The following is a 14536-nucleotide window of genomic DNA, read 5'->3' on the forward strand; positions in this document are numbered from 1 at the left end:
CCTTGCTGTGCGCTACACATGGAACAGTAGGCCTAGGCATATCTACAAACCACATATAGAAGCTTGGCTTTTCTTTTTCATGAAGGTTGCAGGTGTGATGAGTACAGTTATGCATGCAATATCTTTGGAGAGACAATATAATGGCACGGGTAACTCATTGAGGGAGAAGGCTCATGACAATAATGAACATATCAGCTTTTACAAGGGAGCACAGAGATAAGCCTCAATAGAACCGGTTCAGCAGAGTTTTGAATGAGCCAATCCATACAAGCTATGTGTGATTGGGAGAAGCATCTGGTTGTCCCCTAGGCAATCTGTATACCAGAACATCACATGACACATTTTAGACAACCATCAGTAGACCCAAAAACTGAAATTAAAAACACAACCATTCACTCAGGTATGTGTGTAGACCCTTTATCAGTTCTCCCTGTACAATGGCAGTTTGTGAAGTAATAATGCAGTCAAACGCCCAACTGAAAGTGCAGAGAGGCAGACAGTCAAAACAAACTAACATATGTAGAGTGCTTTTTGTCAGGTCAGCATGCCTTTTAGGTTCACCTGACTAACATTCATATGAAAGACTCACGAAGGAAAGCAAAGCAAAATGTATCTTGTGATCTACTGTAGGTTCCTATAAGAAAAAATAGATTACAAGTACAATTTTGGGCAATTCGATACAAACGTTTGTGGCATTTCTTCGATTACACAACAACAATGTAAAGACTTATTCCAACAACAACAACCAACCCACTGGGCACAGACGTCAATTCAACATCTGTTCTTCGTTGGTTCAATGTCATTTCCTTTCTATGATGTGGAAATGACGTTAATTCAACCATTGTGTGCCCAGTTGGAAGTGAACCAACAGTTAAATTATGTTTGATATGCTTTAATTACTTAACCATTCATCTATTACACTATTAGTGTCAGTGCCAAGTCATATTTATATCATAGCCTAAGGAACATATTGCACTGTAGATAGCATGAAAGATGAAAATAAAATGCTGCACAACGTGCAAACCTGAAAAAAATGTTTTTAGGACAAAGTTGTTTACAGAGTTTGGGAGGGTGGTTGTTTGCACTGTTTAGGGTTAAAGGGCAAATTCAAGTCCATTCAAAAGTTTATAACTAATACAGGGGCAGGCAAAACGACAGGTCAAGGGCAGGCAGAGGTCAGTAATCCAGATAGGGCGCAAAAGGTCCAGAACGGCAGGCAGTCTCAGGGTCAGGGAAGGCAGAATGGTCAAAACTAGAAAACAGGAACTAGAACAGACAGGAGCAAGGGAAAAATGCTGGTAGGTTTCGTGAAACAAATCGAACTAGCAACAGACAAACAGAGAACACGGGAGACAGGCGACAAAGGGCTGTGAGACAAAGGCTGTGAGACATGGGGGCTGTGAGACATGGGTTTAATTCTGGAAACATGAAAGGTGGGAGTTATACGGAGGGTACGGGGCAACAGAAGACGAACAGCAGAGGGGCACATAACCTTGGAGATGGGTAAAGAGCCGATAAACCAGGGGGAGTGTTTGCGGGATTCCACCCGTAGGGTCAGATCCCGGGTGGACAGCCATACCTTCTACCCGAGACCATATAGGGAAGCTGGGGTCCTGTGGTGATCCTCTTGTCGTCAATACCTGGAGGTGGTCTTCAGAAGGGCCGACCAGGCTCTCTTCCAGGTACGATGAAAGTGGCAGTTAAACATCTGGGCCGAATGTATGTCGACCTCTTCCTCCTGCTTTGGGAAGAGCGGGGGCTGATACCCCAGGGAACACTCAAAGGGCGATAGACCCGTGACAGAGCAAGGAAGGGTGTTGCGAACGTATTCGACCCACACTAGTTGCTGGCTCCAGGTGGTGGGGTTGGCAGAGACCAGGCAGCGCAGAGTCATCTCCAGGTCTTGGTTGGCTCGCTCTGACTGGCCAATGGACTGGGTGTGGAACCCGGAGGACAGGCTGGCCGACAACCCAATGAGTGTGCAGAAAGCCTTCCAGAGCCGGGACAAGAACTGAGGACCTCGGTCAGAGACCATGTCCACTGGCAGTCCTAGGATCCAGAAGGCATGCTGCACCATGGGCTGGGCCGTTTCTTTGGCAGAGGGTAGCTTGGGGAGAGGAATGAAGTGGGCGGCTTTGGAAAACCGATCCACTACGGTCAGGATGTTGGTGTTGTCATCAGACTGGGGGGAGACCCGTGACAATGTCCAGGGATATGTGAGACCAGGGACAGTGAGGGACAGGCAGAGGTTGAAGGAGACCAGCCGGAGCTTGCAGAGGAGTCTTGTTCTGTGCACAGATCGTGCATGCGGCGACGAATGCGGAGACGTCGGGAACCATGGTAGGCCAGCAAAAGCGTTGTCGCACAAAGGTCAAGGTCCTCCGGGAGCCTGGGTGGCAGGCAATTCTGAAGGAGTGGGCCCATTCCAGGACCGAGCAGAGGACCGCTGGTTCACCAGGAGGTGTTAGAGAACCTGTCGGACGTGGAGTATGTGTTCTTGGGCGGAGTGGGAGAAGACAAGGATGTCGTCGAGGTAGACAAATATGCACTGGTTCAATATGTTGCGGAGAACATCATTAACCAGAGCCTGGAACACAGCAGGGGTGTTGGTAAGGCCAAATGGCATGAGAGATACTCATAGTTCCTGTATCTGCACCAGGCAGAGGAAATAAGAGGTAGGCGCTGCACGGGCGCAGGTTTTTTTCCTTTATCTCCACAAAGAACCCTGCGCTGACAAGGGAAGCAGAAGGAGGGATGAACCCTGCAGCTAGAGAGTCCTCAGTGTAGGTCTCCATAGCCTTGGTCTCCAGATCCGACAAAGGGTACAGTCCTCCCTGGGGTGGAGTGATGCCTGGGAGAAGGTCAATCCTGCAGTCATAAGGTGGGTGCGGCGGAAGTGAAGTGGCCCAGGCCTTACTGAACACCTTCTGGAGGTCCTGGTACTCCGTGGGAATGGCGGAGAGGTCCGGGCCAACTTCCGAGCCTTCAGGAAGACGTCCAAGGGCAGGCTGTGCTGATTTCAGACAATGGACGTGGCAGAACGGGCACCAGCCCAGAATGGCACAGCTGTCCAGTCTATGATGGGATTGTCGCTTGAGCCAAAAGAATCCCAAAAGAGCCAAAAGAATCCCAATACCTTGGGAACCTTAGCATAAATTGGATTGCCTCGCTGTGGTTCCCTGACACTCATAGGTTGATGGGAGTGGTATTGTGAGTGACCCGGCCTATAGAGCGCCCGTATAGCGCTCTAACGTCCATGGGAATGGAAAGGGGCTGAGTGGGGATGCCCAGCTCGGATGCCAGGGTTGCGTCAGAGCTGGGCACCCGGAGAGATTGAGTACCCAGAGGATTGACTGATTCCCCCAGAGCAGGATGGAATGGAAAGGGATGTGAGTAAAGGGAAAGTTCTCCATAAGGCCGACTAGAGTACTCTCCCCTTCTTGATGAGCCTTGTTTTTTAATGGGCAGGTAGCTACGAAATGTCCCGTAGGTCCACAATATAGACGGCTCTAGGTGTGGAGTCGGCGTAAGCGCTCAGCCAGAGTCAATCTAGCCCTGCCCAGGTGCCTGGACTCCGAAGGAGGTGAGTCGGCAGCCCTCAGTGATTCCCAAGAGAACTCGGACGACATCGAAGTCACTCGGACATGTAGACTTCGGGGGTCTCCAGGATTCTTCGGAGGTGGGGTGGGAATCGAGGGTGAACAAGGATGACAGGGCACAGATTCCCTTTCCCTTCTATGTTCTCAAAGCCGCTCATCGATCCAGGTTGGTCAAGTCTATGAGGGAGTCAAGGTCCAAGGGTAGCTCCCAGGCTACAAGCTCATCTTTGACCACCTCCGATAATCCGTGAAGGAACATGTCGAACAATGCTTCCGTGTTCCAGGCACTCTCTGCCGGCAGCGAGCGAAAATCTATTGTGTAGTCTGCCATACTACGGGAGTTTTGATGTAGCTGGAGCAGCTTACCAGCAGCCTCTCTCCTGGACAACAGAGAATTAAATACCTTCCGAACTTCCGCCACAAACTCCTCTAGACTGAGACTGAGGCAGACGGTGGACTGTTGCTCCCACACCGCCGTAGCCCATGCCCATGACCTCCCGGACATCAGCATAATGATGTACGCTATCCTCGAGTGGTCCGAGGGGAACGAAGAGGCTGCAGCTCAAAAATTAAGGAGCACTGGGAGAGAAAAGCCCGGCAGGTTCCGGAATCTCCAGCGAAGCGCTCCAGAGAAGGTAAGCGGGGTTCTCAGGACACTGGGGTAGGCTAGGAGATTATGGATGTGCAAACGACAGGTCAAGGGCAGGCAGAGGTCAGTAATCCAGATCAGAGTCCAAAAGGTACAGAATGACAGGAAGTCTCAGGGTCAGGGCAGGCAGAGGTCAATAATCCAGTGTGGTGGGACAAAGTACAGGACGGCAGGCTCAGGGTCAGGGTCAGGGCAGGCAGAATGGCCAAAACCGTGATAACTAGAAAACAGAAACTTTAGAAAAGACAGGAGCAAGGAGAAGGCTTGACGAACAAAACGAACTGGCAACAGACAAACAGAGAACACAGGTATAAATACACAGGGGATAATGAGGGTAGATGGAAGACATGTCTATGTTGACACGCTTTACTGGTATGCGTTTTATTTCATGAGGTATGTTATTGTGTTTATACAATATTATTGTGACTGTTTGCACATTTGCACTTTTTCATTGGCTGGAGGTTTCAACGCAGTGGCGTCCGTCTGTTGGTTTCTCCTGCCTCAATAAAGTGTGCGCCTGTTCACAACTCTCTGCTCTCCTGCACCTGACTCCGCGCCCAGTACGCACGCCATTGACACCTCCTCTGAGGAGTATCCACTGGCTGAAGCTCATTGTCTTGATCTCAAATTGGCAGGGGGCTGGCCCAAGTGGGTGACCATTTTGGAAAATGTCAACCACACAGCTTTCAGTAAACAGTCGCTTTCAAATGAAGTATATTGTGGCTAGTTTAAGTAAGACAGTAATTCTGCTCATAGATTATGCATGTATGAACTGCACATTGACACATCCAGTCCAAAGCGGGAGGTTGTAAAATGACTTAGTAATTACCAAAGTTCCGGAGCATGTATTTAACTGGAGGGAAAGGGCCTCTTGCAAGTTGATACAGACCTGTCAGAATATCGTACCTTTGGCTTTGAAAACCTTTCATGGCCGCGATGTGTGTGTCAAGCTTTCATCAACACTGTCATGCACTGGTGATCCCAGTAAACTGATACTACATAAGGGCTTCAGGGATGGTCGGCCAAACCTGCTCTTTATCATTCTTTCTTATCTATGATATAGGCAAAGAAAAGGTCATTCGAAAGCTCCAGCTCAACTGACACCCCCCAAATATAAAATGTCATGTTAACTTTTTGTACAATAGGTTTACAGACTATATTTTAAATCTATAATGTAAAACTATATTTCTTCACACTTCTAGAAGTGAAGAGCTAAATAACACTAAAATGTCTAGTTAGGTAAAGAAAACAAGTGACCTTTTTACTGTACATCCATTCATTCATGGTTAGTTAGCGTACACTATATAAGTACTGCAGCTCCACTGTAATATCCATGATACTCATGACCCTAGCTTCTTGAAATACCTGTCGGTTTACCACAAAGATTATTTACAAGAAGCCACAAAAAAGTCCATAAATCAAATTGAAATGAAATATCTGAACATGTCTTTAGTTGAGTCAGGATATTTAGTACTGTTTACCCAAGGGCAAGAGAAATTGTGAGGGTAAGAGTAAAAATGTTTATAATGAGAATGGGAACACGCGAGAACGGAGAGAAGCAATATAGAGAGGGGTCGATACATTTGTGCTAACTTCACAGAGTACATACAGTACACTAGTAGAAAACACAGAGAAAACCTGTCAGTTAGTCTTGTGTTAGTCAATCTACCCTCGTGACCCTAATGACAGTTGTGAGTATTCATGGATGGCAAGGGAAACCAGGCTTCTTCCAAAACTTTACCAAGAACAAAACATACAAAAAATACAGACATCTCTCTGTGCTTCGTACATTTCCTTCAATTTGCAAGAGGCTGAATGTATCTCACCGGAGAAATCATCAGATCGAACGAAACAGTACCCTTCTGACTGAGTATGTGTAGCCCATCTATCTGATGCTGTCTGGTCAGAAAGAGTACCACAGCAGAAAGAGTACCACAGGGAAGTCAGAAAGCCAGTTTGGACTTGGCTTCAAACCAATCACATTAGAAGCCAAACGTCATTGACAGAAATAACTTGAATTGTTGCATTTGCATCTAGCTAGCTAAAATGATAAATTTCCCAAATTAGCCATGGATGGAGATAGAGATTTGGACTTGTGGTTTTATTAAATTATCCTTACCGGCCAATGATTATAACGGCGATTCTGATCCAACCTTAAATTCATACAATGACAGGATGGAAGTTCAACATGCAGGTAGATGTAGTAGGCTAATGTTATTAATTAGCTGGCCTGGCACATCATTGCCCATGAAAGGAAGTTAGGCTAGTGATGAACCATTTTAGCCAGGTAGTTTAGGACAACAAAAACTAAAATCGTGTACTGTATGACAGAGTCATAGATTGTTTCTGCATCATGAAAGAGAAGGATGGCATTGTGTGTAGCCCATGTACACTGTCTCAGTGTGTGTAGCCCATGTACACTGTCTCAGTGTGTGTAGCCAATGTATCTGATGCTGTCTGGACAAAAAGAGTATGACATGTTGCGCCTGTAGCATTAGATTGATTGATGCCAGCAATCATTTGGCCTTTAATAAAACAAATTTAAGATAATTTGCCAATTAGTGCTGACCTGAGCTCAACAGTGGGTTGTCCTGGTACATCAAAACGCCCCCAAAGTGAGGCCAGTTTGGATTTAGCTTCACCCCAGTCAAATCTCACCCTAAGCAAAATGTAATTGGTCTTCTTGTGTTGATGTCCTGCAGTAGCTATCGGCCCTTTCCTAATCCATGGATGGAGATGGGGATTTGTTACTTGTGGTTTTGACTTAATTCTCTGTACAGGTCAATGATTATGATGTGATTCTGATGTAACCATAAATGAATATTCTGTGCAATTTGCCTGAGAAGATTGAAGTTCAATATGTAGTCTTGATGTAGTCTAGCCCTTTTAGGCTAAAAATTAACTAGCTAGCTAATTTAGCTGGTCAATATTTGCCCATGCGGGGAAGTTAGGCTAGCAAGCATGTTAGCTAGGTAGCCTAGGACAACGAAAACTAAAAGCTTACTTACTGTATGACAGAGCCATGGATCGTTTTGCCAACATAAAAGAGAGGAGGATGACATTGGCGTGCAACTAGTCTACAAGTAGGGTGAGTCCAAAAATGATTTTTCTTGCTCGCACACGTACTCACACACATGCACACACACAACATTGACTAAATCGTTTTTATATCTTTACGTTTGTTTTCAGTGTATGAAACTAACCATGTGCAAACTAAGCTGTTGATTTGACGATGTTTAAATGTTTGTTGAAATAGTGTTGAAATAGCTGAGGCAGTGCTCCTGTTGCTTTTGTGCAGATTTGCGATAACTCTGTGGTTCTAAATCATTAGTTGTTTAGTAAACTGTCAAACATTAACTTGCTTGACCATTCTGCACGTGATATAACAGTTTGTTACATGCAATATTTGCTTTGTGGACTTCACCAGACAGATGTTGCTCTCCGGTTTGTGATGAAACAAACGTATGTGTAGTTGAATTTATGTGTAGTTGACTTTTTACTGGCTTGGCTTGGCTTCCTCAGTGATTTTACCCACACGCCGCTACTGAATGGTACCTCGGTACCGATACCCCCTGTATATAGCCTCATTATTGTTATTTTGTTGTGTTACTTTTTTTTACTTTAGTTTATTTGGTAAATATTTACTTAACTCTTTCTTGAACTGCACTGTTGGTTAAGGGCTTGTATAAGTAAGCATTTCACAATAAGGTCTACAGTTGTTGTATTCGGTGCATGTGACAAATACATTTTGATCTGACTTTGATTTGAACGGAAATAACAAAAACCAGCAAACACTCTGCCCTCCGTGGAATGAGTTTGGCGCCCCTGATCTAACCCCTGAACTTAACTCAAATGTACACTGCTCAAAAAAATAAAGGGAACACTTAAACAACACAAAGTAACTCCAAGTCAATAACACTTCTGTGAAATCAAACTGTCCACTTAGGAAGCAACACTGATTGACAATAAATTTCACATGCTGTTGTGCAAATGGAATAGACAACAGGTGGAAATTATAGGCAATTAGCAAGACACCCCCAATAAAGGAGTGGTTCTGCAGGTGATAACCACAGACCACTTCTCAGTTCCTATGCTTCCTGGCTGATGTTTTGGTCACTTTTGAATTCTGGCGGTGCTTTCACTCTAGTGGTAGCATGAGACGGATTCTACAACCCACACAAGCGGCTCAGGTAGTGCAGCTCATCCAGGATGGTACATCAATGCGAGCTGTGGCAAGAAGGTTTGCTGTGTCTGTCAGCGTAGTGTCCAGAGCATGGCAAATTCGCCACTGGCGCCCTGTGCTCTTCACAGATGAAAGCAGGTTTACACTGAGCACATGTGACAGACGTGACAGTCTGGAGATGTCGTGGAGAACGTTCTGCTGCCTGCAACATCCTCCAGCATGACCGGTTTGGCGGTGGGTCAGTCATGGTGTGGGGTGGCATTTACTTTGGGGGCCGCACAGCCCTCCATGTGCTCGCCAGAGGTAACCTGACTGCCATTAGGTACCGAGATGAGATCCTCAGACCCCTTGTGAGACCATATGCTGGTGCGGTTGGCCCTGGGTTCCTCCTCATGCAAGACACTGCTAGACCTCATGTGGCTAGAGTGTGTCAGCAGCTCCTGCAAGAGGAAGGCATTGATGCTATGGACTGGCCCGCCCGTTCCCCAGACCTGAATCCAATTGAGCACATCTGGGACATCATGTCTCGCTCCATCCACCAATGCCACATTGCACCACAGACTGTCCAGGAGTTGGCGGATGCTTTAGTCCAGGTCTGGGAGGAAGGAGATCCCTCAGGAGACCATCCGCCACCTCATCAGGAGCATGCCCAGGCGTTGTAGGGAGGTCATACAGGCACGTGGAGGCCACACACACTACTGAGCCTCATTTTGACTTGTTTTAAGGACATTACATCAAAGTCGGATCAGCCTGTAGTGTGGTTTTCCACTTTAATTTTGAGTGTGACTCCAAATCCAGACCTCCATGGGTTGATAAATTTGATTTCCATTGATCATTTTTTTGTCAGCACATTCAACTATGTAAAGCAAAAAGTATTTAATAAGAATACTTCATCCATTCAGATCTAGGATGTGTTATTTTAGTGTTCCCTTTATTGTTTTGAGCAGTGTATCAATAAGACCAACACATACAGTATGATAGAAAATACATGGAGAGCTGGGGTTGAAGTACAGTGAGAGAGGGAGTGAGAGAAAGAGATAGAGCTGCATGGAAAGAGGGAAGGACAGAGACTGACAGTTGTCACTTAAGAGTGTCCTGATGAATACTAATTGCTGTGAACTAAAGAGCCAGAAAGAGTTCCATTGATGGCTGAGCACAATGGAGAAGGGACAGGGGAAGCAGAGGAATTCTATTATTTCATTTTTCCCTTCTCCTCGTGTTTGTATGTCAGCCCGCCGCCTGTTGTCTTTGGGGGGGAAAGGAGACTGTGGCTCTCACAATGCAGCCCTTGTGTCTGGGGCCACAGGGCCAGAGTAAGCCAGGACTCACACAGCTTCCTCCCTCTCTGCAAGATGGAAAGGTCCTCAGCGTAAAGGCAGACTTGCGATCAATAGGGTTTTGGGATGATAAATTGAGCTCACTGGCGTAGGGGAAACCCTAGTAGCCCCCGCAAGGTGGGGGTCCCATGAGCTCTGGGTGCCCATGCGCCCATCATCTCACACCTACAGTATGTCTAAATGTTATTATATTTTTTGATAAATAATTTTGACAGTAACCCTCCTTTTCAATGTCAACATGTAGCAAGCAAAGTGTTTGTGTTGTCAATCTACATTGGGCTGTTACATGGAAAATTCATTTTACAATCTGCAATGTTTGAATTTCCAACTTTAATTGCTGAACAAGTACATACAATATTGTCGCCAGCCATCATTCTAAATAGCAGACACAGTAGGCCTATAGCTTCGTGAAACATAAACGTTCGGCTTAACATGAGAAAATGCAGACCAAATAAAAGTAAACATGAATCCATTAAAGCAAAGCTATAGGCAGCAGTGGAGACGTCGCAATTTAAGAACCATGGACAGCGATCAGTAAGTAGTCTAAACTTCGCATGAGATTTTCTGAAGACTCCAACTTTTCTGGGGTTCAGAGAAACTGCGCTACGCCAGTGGTTGAGCTAGCAGTAGGTTACATCCTTGCTACTGAAAGTCATAGCATGGACTACAACATGGTTACTTCCATGGGGCTATGCTGCTGTTTTACCCATAGACAATACCAGGCTCAAAACTAACATGTATAAATATCCCTTTCTCTAACTGTTTCTCTATTACATAAATACAGTAAGACACATAGTTTCAAACCCTTTGAAAATGGGCAACTCTTCCTCACTTCCTCTCATGTGTCCCTTATTGACAAGTAGAGGATGGAGGCAGAGAGAGACACAATGGCAGCCTGTCAGATCACATCCTCATTAACATCTGGAGCAGAAAGGAGAACAACCCTGTTTACAGGGTCTGAGAGAGGGGGGGTGGAAGAAGGGAGATGGAGAGGGCGCTTGAAGAAGGGAGCGGAGGGCGAGGGAGGGAAGAAGGGAGAGGGGGCAAGGGAAGAAGGGCGAGAGAGCGAGAGAGGGGGAGAGAGGGTGAGGGAAGAAGGGAGAGAGAGAGAGAGAGAGAGAGACAGAGGGAGAGGGAGAGAGAGGGAGAGGGAGAGAGAGGGAGAGGGAGAGAGAGAGAGAGGGAGAGAGAGAGAGGGGGAGAGAGAGAGACCTTGAAGGTCAAAGGGAGGAGGGAGAAATTGCAGTGGCAGAAAGGGTCTCAGAGAATAACCCTCAAAGGCTGAATAACCCTCAAAGGTGATCAGTCACCACTGTTTTGAAGAGAAAAATAAATCCTCATCTCATCAACTGCTGCAGGTTAGAGCTTTGGGATTTTCTTTTGGTGTCTGTTGATCTGTTGTGGTCCTCCTAGGGGCAAATGTTCTATGTATAAAACTGCTTTTCTGAGTACAATCAAAAATGCTCTACCACATTATGTAACCATTCTAAATCAGATAATGTCGTTATTCTATTGCAGGGACAGGGAGGGGGACTTGCTTCATTATGAACTGTGCTGCTATTTTGATACTAACCACAAGTTGTTTCAGTTGGACGTCTGCTATTTATCTCCCAAACAGACAAGGTATTTATCATTTTCTGAGTATAAAAGGTATTTTAGCTTATGACAGGAGAGTATGCAGAATTGCATCCATCTATTGAATCTGTTCAATTTAGGCCACTAGCTATAGGTCAGTGACATTGCTTAATGATGACCATAAAATAATAACTCAATGTAATGTATGTGACTTTCATTGTTGAATGATGGAGGAATAGTCTACAAGGAAGCTGTTTTAATTCCCTCAGCAACAAAGAAATTGAAGTATCTGCTTGAGCCACCTGTTTATGCCGAAGTAACCAGCCCTCGGGGAGGAAATGCCACTTTGCCATGTGTACTGCGATTCAAACCAAGCCATTACAAGGTGAAATGGACAAAACTGGAACCACTTCGTCATGGAAGCGAGAACATTGTCATGATCACAAACGGTTCAGCCCACAAACCCTATGGCCTGCTTGGGCCACGGGCCTCGCTTCGTAAGGCTCATGCCATGGATGCCTCACTACGACTCAGCAACCTGGAACTAGAAGACGGTGGTAGATATCGCTGTGAGCTGATCAACGGTATCAAGGATGAGAGTGTCATCATTACATTGGGGATAGAAGGTACATTTAGATGATTCTTGTAACCTTTCTAAACATTTCAAATGTTGTAACGAAACCGTATTGCTTGCTATTCAGACAAAAATATATTTGGAGAAAAAAAAGGAAAATCAGACAAAGTTCTTGATATGTTGTGTGACTTAACATCAACATAAAAAGAGACAACTTCTATTTACTTTTAGGGATGGTGTTTCCATATCAGAGCAAAAACGGCCGCTACAAATTCACCTACCAGGAAGCTAAGGAGGCCTGTGTTGAACAGGATGGCACATTGGCCACATTCAAGCAGCTATACAGAGGTATTCAATATTCAATCAGTAAAACATTGACAGTTTACTCTGTAACTTTGCTGATGCCATAGAGGTTTATGTACCGCTAACTTTCACAAAGTAAACAGTAACACATTCTCATTGTGTAGCCTGGACAGAGGGTCTGGATTGGTGCAACGCAGGATGGCTCATCGATGGGACAGTCCACTACCCCATCCTGCACCCACGAGCAGAATGTGGGGGGGGGCTGCTACCTGGCATTCGCAGCTATGGCCCCCGGGACAGGATCCGGGACCACTTTGATGCCTTCTGTTTCACCTCTAGAACCACAGGTCAGCTGAGTGGGTTTTGGTGCTTTGTGAAGCTGTCAAATAGCAATGTCAGTACAGTCTTCATGTGCCAAATTAGTTCCACCCCTTTTAATTCGGGATGCTGCTTATTGAAAATGAATAAAAGGAGTTCAATTGGATTTGGTCAATGTGGTACATTTTAAAAATAGTCTGGAACCAACATATTAATCAAACATGAATAAGATTGCAATTATGTTATAGTATTGGCAAAAGACTGTGTTCAGAACAGTCTTATGTTATTCTGACTGTAAACTTTTCATAGCAACAGGGTGACCTTTGGCGATACATAGGAGTGGGCTCGTTAATGGTCCTGAGAGGATGAGGATGGACAATTAAAGGCTGTTGTTCAGGCCCACTTGTGAACAAGTCCATCTGTGAGAAACTAGTTGCCCTTTAGTGACATTAGAACATCCACTGTAATCTGAAAATACAAACCTCAGTGGAAATGTTGAATTATAACGACAGTGGGTGGTTTTACCATATAGCACGGTTCGCTAATAAGTTTACATTTTTTTATTGTTGGACATAAAAGACTGTACATTTTAATTTAGGAAATATGTTTGAAAGTATTCCCACACATAATAGAGAGATATACAGGTATGTGATCATATAAGCAAGGTTTGAAATTATTATGTTTCAGTCAAATGTCTGGTTGGACTTATAATTATTTAAAAAAAATCTGTGCTGAATCTAGTTGATGATCACTGCCATATAGGGATGGATACAGCACCATACTTACCTTAAATAAGAGTAAAGATATTGTTGTGAGTGCATGTCAACACTTCAGATCCAGAATGACTGAGACAACTAATGCCTTCTAATGCTTTAGCACAGGGGTTATCAACTAGATTCAGCAGAGGGAGGATTTTTTTTTCTTGAGCGGATGGTCAGGGTGCCGGGACATACTTACAAATAATTTGTGTTCTGCAACAATTGACAGCAAGAAGCCCAAACAGATACTGTATAACATTTGACTAAAACATAATCATTTTGAACCTTGCTTACATTTGTATATGATCACAGATTTCCAAAATTGAAAACACTTGGAGCTGATTTGCTGATGTTTTTACAGTCTTTTATGTCCAACAATAAAATAAAAAGGCTCATACTTGGGGGGCTAAATAAAGTCACCCGCAGGCCTAATAGAACCACGCGCCGCCAGTTGGCGAACACTGCTATAGCAGGTTAAAGAACTTGTATTCCCCTTCCTCTCTTCCAGGCTTTGTGTTCTTCGTTGGAGGGCCACTCACGTTTGGGGAGGCAGTGCAGGCGTGCAGGGGTGAGGGAGGAGAGTTAGCTCTGGTTGGACAGCTCTATTCAGCCTGGCGTTTCCTGAGCTATGACCGCTGTAATGGAGGTTGGTTGAAGGACGGCAGTGTGCGTTTCCCTATCACCACCCCTAGAGAGCGCTGTGGCGGTATTCCCGAGGCTGGGGTGCGCACCTTTGGGTACCCCAGCAAGACCCTGCGTCTCTATGGTGCCTACTGCTACAGGTAGCTTTCATGAGACCCATAGCGTGTGGAGCCTACATCCACTGACTTCATAGATCCAAGACGCAGCCATTGTTGAAGACTACCAGTGTCCCCTACAGGTTTCATTACGCTTTTCTGCAATACTACAATATGTTACTACAGGAAAGGTTTAACACCTTTTTTTCATTGGACACATCAATAAAAGCCTGCCACTTTTTTGAGCTTTACTGCTACAGGTAACAACTGCTGTACATGTTTCCCTGCGTTTGTGTAACAGGCTTTTTTACACTATTCTAATGTAACAGGAAAGTTATTACACAATGACAAATTCATAAAATGCTGCTAGCTTCTTATCTGATGTAAGAGAATGCGTGAATAGCAGAATGGGAGAAAGTATATGCATTGACCATAACTGTAATACAATAAAAGATCTTGAAAGTGTATTTGATCAATGGCATTAAAATATTATTCAAATGCAA

General features: G+C 44.9%; 1 protein-coding gene across 2 annotated transcripts; it reads left to right on the plus strand.

Moving 5' to 3' along the window:
* Positions 1-7189: 7189 nt before the first annotated feature.
* Positions 7190-14498, plus strand: LOC118364050 (hyaluronan and proteoglycan link protein 2-like). Of its 2 annotated transcripts, none has more exons than XM_052489589.1 (6): positions 7190-7336; positions 11287-11391; positions 11613-11969; positions 12149-12265; positions 12385-12567; positions 13805-14498. In XM_052489589.1, exons 2-6 carry the CDS (start codon positions 11313-11315, stop codon positions 14080-14082), a joined length of 1014 nt encoding a protein of 337 aa, XP_052345549.1. In that variant the 5' UTR covers positions 7190-7336; positions 11287-11312; the 3' UTR covers positions 14083-14498. The 2 variants fall into 2 exon arrangements, with proteins under 2 accessions (XP_052345549.1, XP_052345548.1); XM_052489588.1 differs by lacking the exon at positions 7190-7336 and adding an exon at positions 10961-11126.
* Positions 14499-14536: the final 38 nt, after the last annotated feature.

The sequence above is a fragment of the Oncorhynchus keta genome, chromosome 31 (genome assembly GCF_023373465.1).
Source record: "Oncorhynchus keta strain PuntledgeMale-10-30-2019 chromosome 31, Oket_V2, whole genome shotgun sequence".
In the NCBI taxonomy this organism is placed as follows: domain Eukaryota; kingdom Metazoa; phylum Chordata; class Actinopteri; order Salmoniformes; family Salmonidae; genus Oncorhynchus; species Oncorhynchus keta.

What these genes read in the sequence shown, in the direction of transcription:
- LOC118364050 (XM_052489589.1), top strand. Translation starts at nt 11,313, where the DNA reads ATGAACTGTGCTGCTATTTTGATACTAACCACAAGTTGTTTCAGTTGG. An exon ending in CATTACATTGGGGATAGAAG is followed by an intron (nt 11,970 to 12,148) that starts GTACATTTAGAT and finishes ATTTACTTTTAG; the next exon opens with GGATGGTGTTTCCATATCAG. An exon ending in ATTCAAGCAGCTATACAGAG is followed by an intron (nt 12,266 to 12,384) that starts GTATTCAATATT and finishes CTCATTGTGTAG; the next exon opens with CCTGGACAGAGGGTCTGGAT.